The sequence below is a fragment of the Bos javanicus genome, chromosome 10 (genome assembly GCF_032452875.1).
Source record: "Bos javanicus breed banteng chromosome 10, ARS-OSU_banteng_1.0, whole genome shotgun sequence".
NCBI classification, from domain to species: Eukaryota; Metazoa; Chordata; class Mammalia; order Artiodactyla; family Bovidae; genus Bos; species Bos javanicus.
In genome coordinates, this window is record NC_083877.1 from 101,287,050 (window position 1) to 101,304,309 (window position 17,260).

The 17,260-nt window shown below is 48.7% G+C and overlaps 1 protein-coding gene across 1 annotated transcript in view; it reads left to right on the plus strand.

Annotated features, from left to right (window-relative positions):
* The first annotated feature begins 298 nt into the window (after nt 1–298).
* Nucleotides 299–17,260, plus strand: part of KCNK13 (potassium two pore domain channel subfamily K member 13) — a 106,722-nt gene continuing 89,760 nt past the window's right edge. The window contains exon 1 of the mRNA XM_061429677.1: nt 299–894. Within this exon, the coding sequence (XP_061285661.1) occupies nt 555–894 (340 nt within the window). The 5' untranslated portion in view covers nt 299–554. The remainder of the gene's footprint in view (nt 895–17,260) is intronic.

Here is a 17,260-nt window from a genome sequence, read left to right on the forward strand (position 1 = left end):
GCCTCTGGCCGGTGACCCCAGAGGCCCGAGGCCCCCGCGACGCCGCGGCTGGGGCCCGGCTGCACCGCGGACCCAGCGGGGAAGCACTTGCAGCTCCAGCGGACCGAGGCCCCGCGTCCCAGCCGTCGGCGGCCCGAGAAGCGACTGTCGAGGCGCCGGGGATCGCGGGAACCCGCTCCCCGTCAGCCCGCGAGGCTCGCAGACCCCGTCTCTGGGGGCGGGCCCGGGGCTTGTCCTGAGGACGCCCCACGCGCCCCGCCCCCCCGCACCCGGAGCGGGGCCGGGCGCCAGGGGGCACGGCGGCGCACCCTCGGGCCCCGCAGAAGCGGGCTCAGCCCCGGGAGGGCGGGGGGGCGGCGGCGGACCAAAAAGCGGATTTGAAACCGCGCGTCAGGGCGGACGTGGCAGCTAGCGCGGTCCACGCGGCGGCCCCGGGAGCCGCGCGGCCGGAGGCGATGGGTGAGGCGGTGGCCGCGCGGCCCGGGGCGGGCTGAGCGCGCGGCCGCGCCCCACCTCCCTGGGAGCCCCGGCGACGATCGGCCCGGGGCCGGGCCATGGCCGGCCGGGGCTGCGGCGGCGACTGCGGGCCGGGCCGAGCGAACGAGGACAACGCGCGCTTCCTGCTGCTCGGCGCGCTCCTGGCGCTCTACCTGCTGGGCGGCGCCGCCGTCTTCTCGGCGCTGGAGCGGCCGCACGAGCGCCAGGCCCGGCAGCGCTGGGAGGAGCGCCTGGCCGGCTTCGGCCGCCGCCACAACCTGAGCCGCGACGCGCTGCGCGGCTTCCTCCGCCACTTCGAGGAGGCCGCGGCCGCCGGCGTCCGCGTGGACGGCGCGCGCCCGCGCTGGGACTTCCCCGGCGCCTTCTACTTCGTGGGCACCGTCGTGTCCACCATCGGTGAGTGCGCCCCGGGGGCGGCGGGCGGGCCCCGCGCTTCCCGGCCCCGCGTCCAGCCACCCCCGCGCCCGGCCGGGCGGCGCAGGTGGGACTGGCTGAGGGACCAGCAGGTGACAGGCCCTCCTTGCTGTTTGCGGCGAGGTCCGCGGACCAGCTGCGGCAGAGTCACCTGGAGCTTGTTCTAAACGCAGTCCCAGCCCCTTGGGGACCCTGGAGTCAGAATCTGCGGGTTCAGAAAATCCCCAGGGGATTTGAATGATCCTCAATCGGAGACGACTTCCCTGGTGGCTCAGATGGTAAAACGTCTGCTTACAATGCGGGAGACCTGGGTTCAATCCCTGGGTCGGGAAGATCTCCTGGAGAAGGAAATGGCAACCCACTCCAGTATTCTTGCCTTGAGAATCCCATGGATGGAGGAGCCTGGCAGGCTACAGTCCATGGGGTCACAAAGAGTCGGACACAACTGAGCGACTTCACTCACTCAATTGGAGACACTCTGTAATGGGAGATGCTCAGTCTAGTTAAGGAAGCTGAGCTTGAGTTCATGGAATATTAAGGAGAACGCTTACAGATCGGGACTAGGAACCTACATTTATTAAATGAGTTCAGTTCAGTCGCTCAGTCGTGTCCGACTCTTTATGACCCCATGAACCACAGCACGACAGGCTTCCCTGTCCATCACCAACTCCCGGAGTCCACCCAAACCCATGTCTATTGAGTCGGTGATGCCATCCAACCATCTCATCCTCTGTCGTCCCCTTCTCCTGCCCTCAATCTTTCCCAGCATCAGGGTGTTTTCTAGTGAGTCAGTTCTTTGCATCAGGTGGCCAAAGTATTGGAGTTTCAGCTTCAGCATCAGTCCTTCCAATGAATATTCAGGACTGATTTCCTTTAGGATGGACTGGTCGGATCTCCTTGCAATCCAAGGGACTCAATGAAATGAGTTAGTGCCTTGCATAAAGCACTGGTTTGAGGGGGAGACACGTTTTAAAAAGGCTGACCATGACTTCCTACTTAACACAGAGAAAATAAATATGAGTTTGGAGGTAAGGAGGCGAAAGTGCTAATGAAGATGGAAATTGTTTTCTATCAGGAAGAAGCTGGTTGGGGTCTGCAGAAGGGACCTATGGGCTGAACCAGTTAGTGCTGGCCTGATTGGGGTCTGGAGACAAAAAGTACTTCACACTCTGGAAGAGGAGAGGATTGCTTTCAGGGCCCAGTGACCTGTATGGAGTAGTGGAAACAGAGCTAGGAAGGTCTTCTGGCCGATGGGGTGAGGGAGGGAGCTTTACTGCGGAGCTGGAGCTGAACTAGAGGCAGTTGGGAGCTAGTGAGAGTTTCTGAGCGAGAGGCATAAGGCTACCATCTCTTACACCTTTATTACCAGCAGGAGGAAAAAGGGTGGGGGTCTTTGCACTCCGAGGGCTTGCTCACCCTTGAATGTAATGAGTGATAAGGGGTTTTGGGGAAGATGCTGCACAAATTTTGAAGAAAGCAGAGGTCTGGAGTGGAGGAGGGGCTTTGAAAGGCTTCCCAGAAGCAGAGTGGCGCAGGGCTGGCTGCTGGAACCCCAGGAGCACCAGCAGGGCTTCCAGGGGCTCGGGGGTGCCCTGCTGCTATGGCTCCGAGCTGCCAGAGAGCTTGTCCAAGAGGCGGGTGACACAACGAACTTCCCCGATGCTCCCACTCAGGGTTGTCTTAGGCAGACATTCTGCCAGGAGAAAACATTCTGCACTGAGTGTAACAGATCAGCCTCGGGCCTGGTTAGTCAGGGAAGACTGCCTGGGTTCGTCTAGAAGCCCAGGGCCTCAGCCGGTGAGCAGGAGGCCAGGAGGAGAGGACCCGAGTGGTTACAGACCCGACCCATGTGGTTACAGACCCGACCCGCGTGGTTACGGACCCGTGGGCTCCGCCAGAAGTCCGTGTGCGCTAAACCGCTTCAGTCCAGCTGTGAGACCCCTTGGGCTGCAGCATGCCAGGCTCCTCTGTCCATGGGAGTCTCCAGGCCAGAACACTGGAGTGGGTTATACAGGAGATGTAAGACATGCAGGTTCGATCCCTGGGTAGGAAAGATCCCCTGGAGGAGGGAATGGTAACCCAGACCAGTATTCTTGCCTGGAGACTCCCGTGGACAGAGGAGCCTGGCGGACTACAATCCGTGGGGTCAGGAAGAGTCAGACTCGACTGAGTGACTGACAGCCAGTTGGTGGGAGATTTCAGTCCTCCCCACCCTCTCCACAGCCACCCGTTTGCACTTCCCATGGACACAGAGGTCGGAAGGAGCAGAATGGGAGTAGACCGGTGAACACCAAGGCCAGGGAACCTCGGGCGTTGTGGATGGGTGGGCGTGTGAGCTCACCTGGGGCGCAAATGGAGCACCGTAGCCGCGGGACAGGAGGACACTGGACCGAGTGTGGAGTCGGGGCTCTCCATCCTGCCTGTGACCGGGCCGGTTTAACATCCGGAGCCCCGTCCTTCTCTGAATCATCTGTAGGTGCCCATGTTGGTATCTGGCATGTTGTAGCTGTTGAGTAAATATTAGTCCTGTCTCCTTCCCATACTCTTTCCCGAAGGCTGCCCCTCTGAAAGGTTCTTGTAAAGGATAATGAGCTCATATAATTAATTGTTCTTTAAAAAGTACAAAGCACTATGTAAGTATGGGTTTATTTTTACTCTCTCATTTCTCACGTTTCCTTAAATCGTTTCATTAATTGCTGATGGAATAATGGTGCTTGCTGTCCTTTCCCGGGGCACATTAGGCACGCCCTGTGATTGTCATGTGAGGATGTGATGCAGCCAGCTGCATAAATTAATCGCAATTTTAATCAACATGATTCATATGTTAAGTGTGATTATTCCTATTTTATAGATGAGGAAACGGAAGCTTCATGTTCTTTGTAAAGAAGAGAAAACCTTCTGTAATGACTCCGCCTAAAATTAACCATTGTTGACATTTTGTACATTACATGTTTTAACTGAAGTCTAGTTGGTTTACAATGCCGTGTTAGTTTTAGATGTACAGCAAAGTGATTCAGGTATACACACGTAATACCTATTTTTTTCAGATTCTTTCCCCTTATAGGTTGTTGCAATGTATTGAATGTTGTTTTCTGTACAATAGGTCCTTGTTAGTTGGTGCCTTTTTTCTGTTCTTTTTTCCCCATGGACACACATGTACATACATATTTTTCTAAATTTGTATCATGTTCTATAAACCATTTATGTCGTGTATTTTAACTGTAGTATTACATGGCGGGTTTTTCTTCTAAAAATTAGTGCCACTATGCTTTACCATGCAAAGATGTTGACGTAACGATAACAAGAAAGCTTACAGCAGAATAATCATAAAATGTAAGTAAACTTTAGAACTAGGAAACAATAACAGAAATATGGAAAGCAACTGGATCTAAGAAATTGCCAGAGGGGAGCTCCATCTTATCTTGAGTTCCCTCGGATGTAGACTCTGAGCAAAGAATCGGTGCAAGCAGTTTCCTGGCAGATTCAAGAGACACGGGGAGGTGAGGGAGGAACCGATACAGGAAAGGGGAGTCCATCACTGCAGGGTGTGCTGTGAGGCAGAAGCCAGAGCGGGCAGCTGATGCTCAATCCCAGGCTGGAAGCTGTGGGGATCAGCGCAAAGCTCACGAACAGACTCACCCCAGAGCGGGCAGCTGATGCTCAATCCCAGGCTGGAAGCTGTGGGGATCAGCGCAAAGCTCAGGAACCAGACTCACCCCAGGTAAGGGAGCTGGGGCATTTATACACCCACGCCCATCAGAAACTGGTCAAAAGCTGCTTAGAGGATGCAGGGAAGCCCAAAAAAGTAATTCCCAGATACTTCTGGCCTGATTGTCCCTGGACAGCCCAAGAGTAGCCTTCTGATAAGATATAAGGCACTGGCCATTTGAAATCAGGCCAGTGCGCCCAGAACTGGTTAAAGGAGATCCCAGGCGCGTGGACTGAGTGTCACCAATGACTATTTAGGCTTCGAATGTGGCTGCATGTACTGTGGCAGAGTCATGACCCCCACTGGCATTCTGATGAGAAAAAAGGAAGCATAAACCTTTTCCCAGTACACAATCCCAGTATGATGCTGAAGCTGAAGCTCCAGTTGATGCAAAGAGCTGACTCATTGGAAAAGACCCTGATGCTGGGAAAGATTGAGGGCAAGAAGAGAAGCGGGTGACAGAGGATGAGATGGCTGGATGGCATCACCGACCCGATGGACATGAGTTTGAGTAAATTCCAGGAGTTGGTGATGGACAGGAAGGCCTGGCATGCTACAGTCCATGGGGTCACAAAGAGTCGGACACAGCTTAGCAACTGGAAAACAGCAACAATCCTCAAAAATGTTTCCCCCTTGGCATTTCATATGGGAAACATTACATAGGACGTGGATGATGCTCATAAACAGTATTTTCCTGTTGAGGATTTCATGAAACTGCTGTCTGAGACCTTTTTAAATTTTTTTTTTTTCTGATATGGACCATTTTAAAGTCTTTATTGAATTTGTTACAATATTGCCTCTGTTTTATGTTTGGCTTCTTGGCCCTGAGGCATGTGGGATCTTAACTTCCGGACAAGGGATCCAACCCTCACCCCCTGCTCTGGAAGGCGAAGGTCCAACCACTGGACCACCAGGGAGGTCCCTAATTGATTAAAAGTCTTCGATTTAGAAGTCAGAGCAGTGGCTTTTCCTGGAAGTTATATAGAGGGAAACACTGATCACAAGTTAAGTGTTTGTTTGAAATTATGCAGAGATTCATAAATATGTATTATGAAGTTGTTAACCATTAAAAAAAAAAAGTGAGAGCAGAGTGAAAAACAATTTGACAGTTTCTCAAAACTTTAAACATAGAACTTCACATGACATTCCCCTAAAAGAATTGAAAGCAGAAACTCAAACAGATACAGGAACCCCTCAGAGCCGTCGTGAGTCCAGTTCCAGACCACCGCAGTAAAGCGAGTGTCGCAATAAAGCGACCTCTTGCCTCCCTCGTGCGTGCGAAATTTGTGATTATGCTGTACTGTAGTCTATTAAGTGTGCAATAGCATTATGTCTAAAAAAAGTATACACTTTAATTTAAAAATGCCTTATAGCGAGGAAGTACTAACCATCACTTGAGCCTTCAGTGAGTCAGTCTTTTTACAGTAGTAACATCAGGGTCTGCTGACTACAGCCCACCGGAGCAAATATAACAATAAAGAAAAAGTGTGAAATACTGCAAGAATTACCAAAACGGAGCACAGAGATGTGAAGTGAGCAAATGCTGCTGGAAATACGGCATCTGCAGACTTCCTCGTCACAGGGTTGTCACAAACCTTCAATTTGTGAAAAACCCAATACCGTGAAGCACAATAAAGCAAAGAGCAGGGAAAAGAGGTCTGCCTGAATTTGCACACCAGTGTTCACTGAGGCGCTGCCACAGAGCCAACAGGTGGAACCAGCCCGAGTGTCCAGCATCAGACGAATGGATTAAAAATGTGCACGCCTACAGTGCAGTGTTCCTCAGCTATAAAAAGGAATGAGGTTGTGGTGTTTGCTGCCACATGGATAGACCTTGAAAACATACTGCGTGAAATACACCAGACACAGAAGGACAAATATAATTCCACTTACATGAGGTGCCGAGGATAGGCACTCTTCATAGGGATGAAAAGCAGAAAAGAGACCACCAGGAGCCGAGGGAAGAAAGGAAGGCTTGTTTAATGAAATTTTTGTGGGGAATAATAAAGAAAGTTTTGGCTGTAAATAGTGGGGATAGTTATGTAACAGTGTGAATACGTTTAATACCAGTGAATTGTGCACTTATGAACGGGTGAAATGACAGATGTTCTGTATATTTCACCACAGTGCGGAAAGTCAGAACAGAATATTAAAATGCATCTCAGGGATGTTGGTTCTGAAAGAGGCTGGTGAGCAGCCCTGAAGCAAGAATGAGCTTGAAGTGCAGCTGGAGAAGTAGGTGACCAGTGTAACCTGTGGGTGAGCCTCTGTAAGTGCCCTTTTCACTCAGGCAGGCATCTGTTAGGCATTTGCTTCTGTGCTTGCCTGTGTATTTATAACTCAGCTTTTGTCCACAAAGGAGATGAGATCATTTGCAAACTGATATGGTCAGGGTAGGCTTAAAGCCTTGGGCTACTCCATAATCTCTGTTCAGTTCAGTTCAGTCGCTCAGTCATGTCTGACCCATGGACTGCAGCACGCCAGGCCTCCCTGTCCATCACCAGGTCCTGGAGTTTATCCAGACTCATGTCCATTGAGTCGGTGATGCCATCCAACCATCTCATCCTCTGTCGTCCCCTTCTCCTGCCTTCAGTCTTTCCCAGCATCACGGTCTTTTCAAGTAAGTCAGCTCTTCACATCAGGTGGCCAAAGTATTGGAGTTTCAGCTCCAACATCAGTCCTTCCAATGAACACCCAGGACTGATCTCCTTTAGGATGGGCTGGTTGGATCTCCTTGCAGCCCAAGGGACTCTCAGTAGCTTAATATGATAAGAGATTACGTCTTACCACCCCAGAGCGCATTGTGGGCGAGGGGCCTCCCCAGGACAGTTGTCTGCTGGGTTGGCCCGGTGTTCCAGGCTTCTTTTAGCTTCTGGCTGATGTTCATCAGCTGATGTCCCCAGGACTGCTGGGGAAGGGGCAGGAAGGGCTGAGGAGTGGGGCACCGGAGTGAACGGCCACTGCCTGGTGGAACAGGCCACCTCCACGCGTGTCTCACTGACCACATTGAGCACCTGGAGAACCACACCTCTCCCGAGAGCCCAGAGTGGGCAAAGCTCGATCCTGGTGAACACACGGACGCCTACCACACGTGTGCACAGTGTGCTAGAAATGGATCCGAGTGGATTTAAGACTGGGAGGGGGTGAGGAAACGCGAGTGGGATAGAACAGTTAAGCCGCAAAGTGTTAATACCCAGAGAGATGTGTCAGGAGGGCCTACGCGATTGTCAAAAACGAGCCCCAGAGCTGCCTGTGAGTTTTCCAGTTGTTGAAAGAGGCAAGGACAGCCATTAAATGATTGCTTTTACTCAGTCTGACTGCTTAGAAAACACCCACCTCTTCTTAAGTGTGAATAACAATGTCTTCTATAGACTGTCATGAAAAGGACAAGATAATACGATGAGTGATCTTCCCCACAGCGTCTCCGCCATCATCGTGAAAGGGAAGCCTGTGCGCCTGCGTGGACAGCTAGGCGCGGGGCACAGCGCGGGGCACGGCGCAGCTCAGCACAAGCCCCTCTTGCCCAGGCGCAGGGCGGCGCAGGGCCGCGCCCGATTCCCAGCAGTGGATTCTGCACTGGCGTCGCCGTCCATGAGAACTCCTCCGCGGGGACGGTGGTGCTTGTCTCAGCGCAGGTTTAGGGCCCGCTTTCAGAGCTCCTGGTGCCCTTGGAGAAACTCCCCTGGGTGGCTCTCAGTCGGCAGCACGTGGAGTGCGCTTAGGGCATGTGTGATAGGAGCTGGGCTAGGGTTGGAAAGGGAGACCACCCTGGACGATTCAAAATTAGGGATTTCCCTGGTGGCTCAGATGGTAAAGTCAGTACCACAGTGCAAGAGACCCGGGTTTGCGTTGGGTCGGGAAGACCCTCTGGAGAAGGAAATGGCACCCCACTCCAGTATTCTTGCCTGGAAAATCCCATGGATGGAGGATCCTGGTAGGCTACACTCCATGGAGTCGCAGAGTCGGACACAACTGAGCGTCTTCACTTCACTTTCACTTCGAGGATTCTTGCTATTCAAAGAGTGGTCCTGGAATCAGCAGGACGGGCATCACCTTGGACCTTGCTAGGAATGCAGAGTCTCAGGCCTGCCCCAGACCAGCTGAGTTAGAACCTACTGGGAGGTCACGTGTGTAAGTGCAAGTAAATTTATACTTCTCTGTCTGACTTATTTCACTAAGTATAATGTTTTCAGAGTTCAACCATGGTGTAGCATGCATCACAATTTCATTCCTTTCTATGGCTGAATAGTGTTTCATTGTGGGAGAAGGCGGTGGCACCCCACTCCAGTACTCTTGCCTGGAAACTCCCATGGACGGAGGAGTCTGGTGGGCTGCAGTCCATGGGGTCGCTAAGAGTCGGACATGACTGAGCGACCTCACTTTGACTTTTCACTTTCATGCATTGGAGAAGGAAATGGCAACCCCCTCCAGTGTTCTTGCCTGGAGAATCCCAGGGACCGGGGAGCTTGGTGGGCTGCTGTCTATGGGGTCCCACAGAGTCAGACAGGACTGAAGCGACAGCAGCAGCAGCATTCCATTGTATGCATGAACATTTTGTTTATCCATTCCTCTGTTCACAGACACTTGGGTTGGTTCTTCCTTGTGGTAAATCATAACCGTGTTAAATTTTGAGAACTCTGGAGTCTAGAAGGCTGCTGACAAGGTGGGCCCCTCCCTGAGCTTCAGGACTTAGACCAGCTGCTGGAGGGGCTGGAATGGAGAGGAGGTGAGACCTGCACCAGCAGGTGGTCAGGAGGTGAGGAGCAGTCATACAGAGCAGCTCTGTGGATGTGGGGTGTGCTGGCCTTGGACTGAGAGCGTGGCTGTGGCTTGTGTGGGTCTGGGACGCCCAGCCCCACCTCAGTGGGAGGCCACTCAGTGTGGTGACCAGACTAATTGCTTTATAATGTTGTGTTGATTTCTGCCGTACAGCAACGCCCATCAGTCATCATTATACATATATCTCCTCCCTCTCAAGCCTCCCTCGGTAACCCCCCATCCCAAGCCTCCAGGTTGATGACCAGATTTTCAACAACAGTTTTACTCATTTTAACTAGACAGAGATAATTATACCGGTGCCCTCTGTGTGTCCTGGACGTGGCTCATGATTAGCGCCGTGTAATGTATTCTAGAGGGCCTTCCCAAGTGGTTCAGTGGTAAGGAGTTCGCTTGCCGATGCAGGAGTTGAGGGTTCAATCCCTGGGTCAGGAAGATTTCCTAGAGAAGGATAGGGCAACCCACTCTAGTGTTCTTTCCTGGAGAAAATCCCATGGACAGAGGAGCCTGGCGGCCAGTCCACAGGATCACAAAGAGTTGGATACGACTGAGCAACTAACACTCATTTTCCCTATAACCATTGTAACATGAGCAGATTGTTGTACCAATAGGTAAAAATTAATCTCATCATGGTAAGAATTTCTTTGATCCGTATTAAAGTTGATTAATTAAAAAATATATATGTATTTATTTGGCCGCCCTGGGTCTCAGTTGCGACATGCAGGGTCTCCGGTCTTCATTGCTGCCTGTGGGATCCAGTTCCCCGACCAGGGGTCAAACCAGGCCCCCTGCACTGAGAACGTGGGGGCTTAGCCCTGGACTGCCAGGGAGTCCCATCTTCAGCAGCGTCTTCATTTTTGGAGTTCCCTTAAGTATCTGTTTGTGCAGGACACTTGATCACCAAGAAGGTGACTCTGACACGGTCACTGCCTCCTTGCACGCCCTATAATATCTAAGACGAGTTGGAGGCAGTTACACTTTCCTGACTCTTCTGATTCTAGTGACTGCGCATACGTGTTGTCATCCATAAGGCTGTACTGTTATTTCTTCCCCTTTCTTTTTACAGCATTTCCTATTCCCTTTCCCAAGAATTTTATATGTTTAATTAATGTAGAATAGTTTATTTAGCCATCCTTAAATTGTTGGATTTGGGGGTTAAATGTGATTTTTATTTTTCAGTCTTGTGTTTAATAAAAATTATGAAATTTATTGAGGGCTTACCATAGGTTATACCTCTCTAAATATGTTAATTCTTGGGACAACCCCGTCAGGGTAGGTGCTGTTAGTGTTCTCAGGTTGCAGACCAGGATGTGAGCCTCAGAGAGCCTCCAGGCAGTGTCTGAACCCACCCCCCACCCCCCCCCCACCCCACCCCCACCCCCGCCCGTGGAAGTGGTGCGGGCTGTCCCTTTAGAACCTGCACTTTGACGCACCACTTCTTTGCCGTTTCCTCCTCTGGGGTCCTTGTGGGAAGAATTGCCAGTTAAAGAGGTCACAACCCCTTTTTTCAGTGTGATGGCCCTTAGGTGACCTGGGATCATAGAAGAAGACAGAGATGATCTGTTTAGCAGACTCTCAGGATGGTAAAAGGTTTGGGTGGAATTCTCCAGGCAAGAATTCTGGAGTGGGTTGCCATTCCCTTCTGCGGAGGGATCTTTCTGACCCAGGGATCGAACTTGTGTCTCCCACATCGCAGGCAGAATCTTTACCGTCTGAGCCACCAGTGAAGCCCCACCCTCCTTTATTTTTTCTGCCTACCTCCCAGGAGTCCATTTAAACAGAGCCTGTACCTTTGATTGGAACATTTGATCATTCTCAAAGTTGCAGCCTTCTTCCCGTCACATAACTAATGTGCCTAGAATCTGGCTGCCCCCAGAATTTTTCTCTCCAGTTTGGACATATTTGATCCCATAAGCAACTTCCTGACTCTGCCTGTGAGCAGAGTATCGGCACCAAAGCTGTCTGTGTCTTGGGTCTTCCCTAGTATTAAGCATCTGATGAATCAGATTGACCTTAGAGACCAGCCAGGGAACTGGTTTTCAAACTATGTTCCAAGAATCCTGGGATTCTCTATGCTGTCTAAGGGCCGTCTTGCAAGCCCAGGGGTACACATCAAGGTCTTATCTCTGTTGTATGTATTTACTTACATGGGTTCAAAGTAATTATCCTATTCTGCTACCTTTTTTATGACTCTTTTTTGGAATGTAGAAAAGATTTTTATATACTCACATACACTCATGTTTCATGATGAGAATTGCCTGGCTGGATGAAGCACAAGCTAGAATCAAGATTGCTGGGAGAAATATCAACAACCTCAGAAATTCAGGTGACACCACCCTTATGGCAGAAAGCAAAGAAGAACTAAAGAGCCTCTTGATGAAGGTGAAAGAGGAGAGTGAAAAAGCTGGCTTAAAACTTAACTTTCAAAAAACTAAGATCATGGCTTCTGGTCCCATCACCTTGTGCAAATAGATGGGGAAATAGTGGAAACAGTGACAGACTTTTATTTTCTTGGGTTCCAAAATCACTGCAGATGGTGACTGCCACTATGAAATTAAAAGATGCTTGCTCTTTGGAAGAAAAGCTATGACAAACTTAGACAGTGTATTAAAAAGCATAGGCATCACTTTGCCAACAAATGTCCGTCTAGTCAAAGCTATGGTTTTTCCAGTAGTCATGAATGGATGTGAGAGTTGGATCGTAAAGAAGGCTGAGTGCCAAAAAAATTGATGCTTTTGAACTGTGGTGTTGGAGAAGACTCTTGAGAGTCCCTTGGACTGCAAGGAGATCCAACCAGTCCATCCTAAAGGAAATCAACCCTGAATATTCATTGGAAGGATTGATGCTGAAGCTTCTGTACTTTGGCTGCCTGATGCGAAGAGCCAACTCATTAAAAAAGACCCTGATGCTGGGAAAGATTGAAGGCAGGAGGAGAAGGGGACGACAGAGGATGAGATGGTTGGATGGCATCAATGGACCATCAATGGACATGAGTTTGAGTAAACTCCAGGAGTTGGTGATGGACAGGGAGGCCTGCGGAGAAGGCAATGGCACCCCACTCCAGTACTCTTGCCTGTTTCCAGGCAAGAAATCCCATGGACGGAGGAGCCTGGTGGGCTGCAGTCCATGTGGTCGCTAAGAGTCAGACACGACTGAGTGACTTCACTTTCACTTTCATGCATTGGAGAAGGAAATGGCAACCCACTCCAGTGTTCTTGCCTGGAGAATCCCAGGGGCGGCGGAGCCTGGTGGGCTGCCGTCTATGGGGTCGCACAGAGTCGAACACGACTGAAACGACTTAGCAGCAGCAGAAGGGAGGCCTGGTGTGCTGCAGTCCATGGGGTCACTGAACAACAAATACACTCATTTTGACTGACATTTTCTTCTATATTTTTTCATAAATGTGAGTCCTCTCCATGGTTGAGATAAATATCCTCACCCATTCTCTGGTTCTAACTCATCACAATGTTATTCAAAAGGGCTTTTTAAAAAATGTTTTTGTATGGTTGGCTATATAATTATGCTTTATTTCTAAAAGTATCACATAATGATTTGAGAATGTGCATTTTCCAGAGTTCTGTTTTTTTTTTCACTTGACTGTTTCTTTACATCCTGGTATCTGTATATATCTCAGCTGGGTTTTTTTATGTTACAGAATTTTGGAGCAGGAGGGACATAATCCCCACCCTCTAAACATAGTAAAAAAAAAAAAATATATATATATATATATATATATATATACAACGTTGTGTGTCTGAGGACATATACATTCAGTGTTATTGATTTCATCACTTGAGTAGCTTTAAATTCTGTTAATACTTTTGTTTATCTCTTAATGCTTTATATGCTAACATCTATTTTTAAACTGTTGCCTCAGCACACCAGGCTTCCCTGTCCTTTACCCAGAGCTCGCTCAAACTCACGTCCATCAAGTCGGTGATGCCATCCAGCTATCTCATCCTCTGTCGTCCCCTTCTCCTCCTGCCCCCAATCCCTCCCAGCATCAGGGTCTTTTCCAATGAGTCAGCTCTTCACATCAGGTGGCCAAACTATTGGAGCTTCAGTTTCAGCATCAGTCTTTCTAATGAACATTCAGGACTGATCTCCTTTAGAATGGACTGGCTGGATCTCCTTGCAGTCCAAGGGACTCTCAAGAGTCTTCTCCAACACCACAGTTCAAAAGCATCAATTCTTCAGCACTCAGCTTTCTTTACAGTCCAACTCTCACATCCACACATGACCACTGGAAAAACCATAGCCTTGACTAGACGGACCTTTGTCAACAATGTGTTGTCTTTGCTTTTTAATGCGCTATCTAGGTTTGTCATAGCTTTCCTTCCAAGGACCAAGTGTCTTAAACGCTTACATTTAATTAAATTCCTGCATTTAATCTTAGCAGAGACTTGCTGACTTTTAGAACATCTCTCTAGTTGTAATTTTGAAAGTAAGCCACTTAATTTTTTAATTTCCCATTTTTGTATATGTGCTGCCGAAGCGAGCACTAATTTCCCGTTTTTGAATTGAAGTATAGTTGATTTACAGTGTTGTAGTTTCTGGCACAGCAAAATGCTTCAGGCATGCGTGCATATACTCTTTTTCATCTTCTTTCCCATTACAATTTATTACAGGGTATTGAGTGTCGTTCCCTGTGCTATCCAGTAGAAACTTGTTTAATACATTTTTATACTCGTTGACAGTTTAAAATATTTCTCTAGGGGAGTCGGCACATTTAACATTTGCTCTCGTTTGCATTGTCTTTTTCTCTCTCATTTTCTATTCACTTTTCAACTCTATGCCTTCTATTACAGTAGACTGCGTATCCTTTTTGTCATTTTAAGTGCAATCAGAATAAAATCTTACCTAAATTGTTTGAGGATAAAAGCGATTTCTGCCTTCATTTTTTATATTTTTCTATAAAACTAAGGCTTCTTTCTCTGAACGATATTGTCTTGCGTCTTTGGTTTCAGCCCCATTTTCTCTAACCCCCTTGTCTCGCCAACTCCTCGATGTATCTTACACTTTTGCACCTACGAACCTGCCTTGAATCATCACATCTGATAACTGATGACGACACATCCGCTCCGTTACCCCCTCTAGTGATTTCTAGCGCTTTTCTTTATTTGTACTTTCTTCTTCATTTCAGTTGTTCTTTCTTTTCATGCCTCTAGACCTTTGAGCTTTGATCAATAATTTACTTATTACCATGCATTTTCTCAAGCCTTGCTTCCGCTTTCAAACAGAAAGTAGATGCCAGATGATTAACCTTGGAGAGAACGGCTTTCCTACGTGGTCTGAAAATAGTGTTCCATTTAGCGCCGGGGAAGGGCGAGGAAAGGAAGGAAGCAGTCGCTCGGCGCCGGCTGCTTCTGCGCGCGTGCGCCCTGCTTCTCGTACGTCTGTCGTTGCAGCCGCTTGTATTAGCACTTCAGTCTTGAGGTTGGATTGCTCCTGTCGTACTGTTTCTTTGTCTCAGATATTAAAAAGGAAAAGAAGATGACAAATGCAGAATCAGCCACAGTCTGTGTTATAGCAGAAAACCCCAATAACAGTGGCCTCATCGCATAGAGGTTTGCGTTTCCTGCCTCGTGAGAAGTCCAGGGGTCTGCGTTTTAGCCCTGGGAGAATAGTCCACGAGGCCACCGGTGTCCCGGCGCCGTCTTTCTGTCCTGCTCAGGCAGGCTTAGACGGCAGCGCTCTCCTCCTGCTCACAAAATTGTTGCTGCGGCTCCGGGCCTTGTGACTGCCACCAAGGCAGAAGGAGAGAGATGAAAAGGCAGAAAGTGTGTGCCAGCGAGTCAGTCCCTGGCCGAGAGTTTGCCTGGAAGTCTCCGCTTCTGTTTACATCTCCTTGGCCAGAATCGTGTCAGATTGCCCAGGCGCCATCTGCACGGAGGCTGGTCGCTAACGTGAACACAGTTACGGCTCCTTTATTAAGACAGAAGGGAAGGACAGTGTTGTGCGGCAACAGCGCTGTGTAGGAAGCTGTTTTCTTAGGGTTTGTTCAGACGATCCTGCGGGGGGCGGGGTGGGGGGGTTGTTTTGGCTTTTCAGTCTTGAGGTTATTATTCTCTACTTGGATATTCCTTTTTTTTTTTTTTTTTTTGGTCTATCAACTACTTTTGCTTTGTTTTCATCTATTTGCTTAACTCCATAGTTCAGGTGTGAGTCTCCATTTATCTTCCAGCTCATTAATTCTTTTCTCCACTGTCTGATGACTGTCTTTAACAATGTTTTCAGAAGCTGTTTATTAAGGACCCGCTATTAAGCATCGGTCTAAACACTGTCAGTTCTCCTTTGCGATTCTCCTACTGTCTCTATTATCATCAGATAGTTCTTCATTTATAATTCTTTTTTTAAACATCCTCAGGGCTTAATCTGTTTTATAATTGGAAGTTTGCACCTTGGATCCCTTTCGTTCATTTCACTGCACCCCACCCCCGCCTTTGGCAGCTTCTCTGTATCATGAGTTAAGGTGCGGGGTTTGTTTTTTTAAAGAGATTCTGTATATAAATGACATCATACAGGATTTGTCTGTCCCTCTCGATCCGTCCATGTTGTCACAATGGTAGCATTTCCTTCTTTCTTTTTTTTTTGGCCACGTCACATGTCATACAGGATCTTGGTTCCCTGAGCAGGGATCAAACCTGTGACCCGTGCAGTTAAGCATGGCATCTTAACCAGTGAACAGCCAAGGAAGCCGTCCTTTTTAGAACATGGGCGACTAGTATTCCATTACATATACCACGACTTCTTTATCCATTTACCTGCTGACGGACGCTTAGGTTGTTCCCGAGGCCTGGCTGTTGTAAGTGACACTACAGAGAACATGCGATTGCGGCATCTTTTCAAGTTAATGATTTCATTTCCTTTCTTTTCCTGTTTCAAGTTACTTTGTTGTTTATGCTTTCGGTGTCACATATGAGAAACCGTCGCCTAATCCAGTGTCACAGAGATTTGTGCCTGTGTTTTCTTCTGAGAGTTTTGTAGTTTGGCTCTTGCATCAAGGTTGTAGATCTATTTTGAACCCACTGTTGTGCACGTTATGAGACAAGGGTCCAGCTGAAGTCTTCCCATGCAGCGTCCAGCCCCAGCAGCGTTTGTTGAGAAGACTATACTCTCCCTCATTGAATAGCTTTGACTCCCTGGTGAAAAATCAGTTGAATTTTCAGTTGAATTCATCAACCCCATGAATGTGAGGGTTGATTTCTGAACTCTCAGTTCTGTCCCACTGATCTCCATGTGTGTCCTCAGCAAGCTCCACACTGCCGGGGCTACTATAACTTTGTGGTTAATTGTGAAATCAGGAAGTGTGAGTCCTCCAGGGTTGTTGTTCTTCTTCAGAATTGTTTTGGCTATTACGGGTACCTTGAACTTTCGTGTGCATTTTAAGATCAGCTTGTCAGTTTCTGCAAAGAAGGCTTGTGTTGGCTCTGTACATCAACTAGGGGAATATTGTGATTTTTAAAATATTATGTGTTATAATCCATGACGTGTCTTTTCATTTATTTGGATCCTTTAATCTCTTTCAATAATGACTTCTCTGGTGGCTCAGATGGTAAAGCATCTATCTACAGTGCGGGAGACCCAGGTTCAATCCCTGGGTTGGGAAGATCTCCTGGAGAAGGGAATGGCACCCCACTCCAGTATTCTTGCCTGGAAAATCCCATGGACAGAGGAGCCTGGTAGGCGACAGTCCATGGGGTCGCAAAGAGTCAGACACGACTGAGCGACTTCACTTTCCTTTCCTTTCCTTTAATCTCTTTCAATAATGTTCTGTTGTTTTCAAGTATCACTGTAAGGAGGCTAGACATTTGGATGGGAAAAGAATTCCATCTTTGTGTTCACTGACCTCTGACTGAGCAG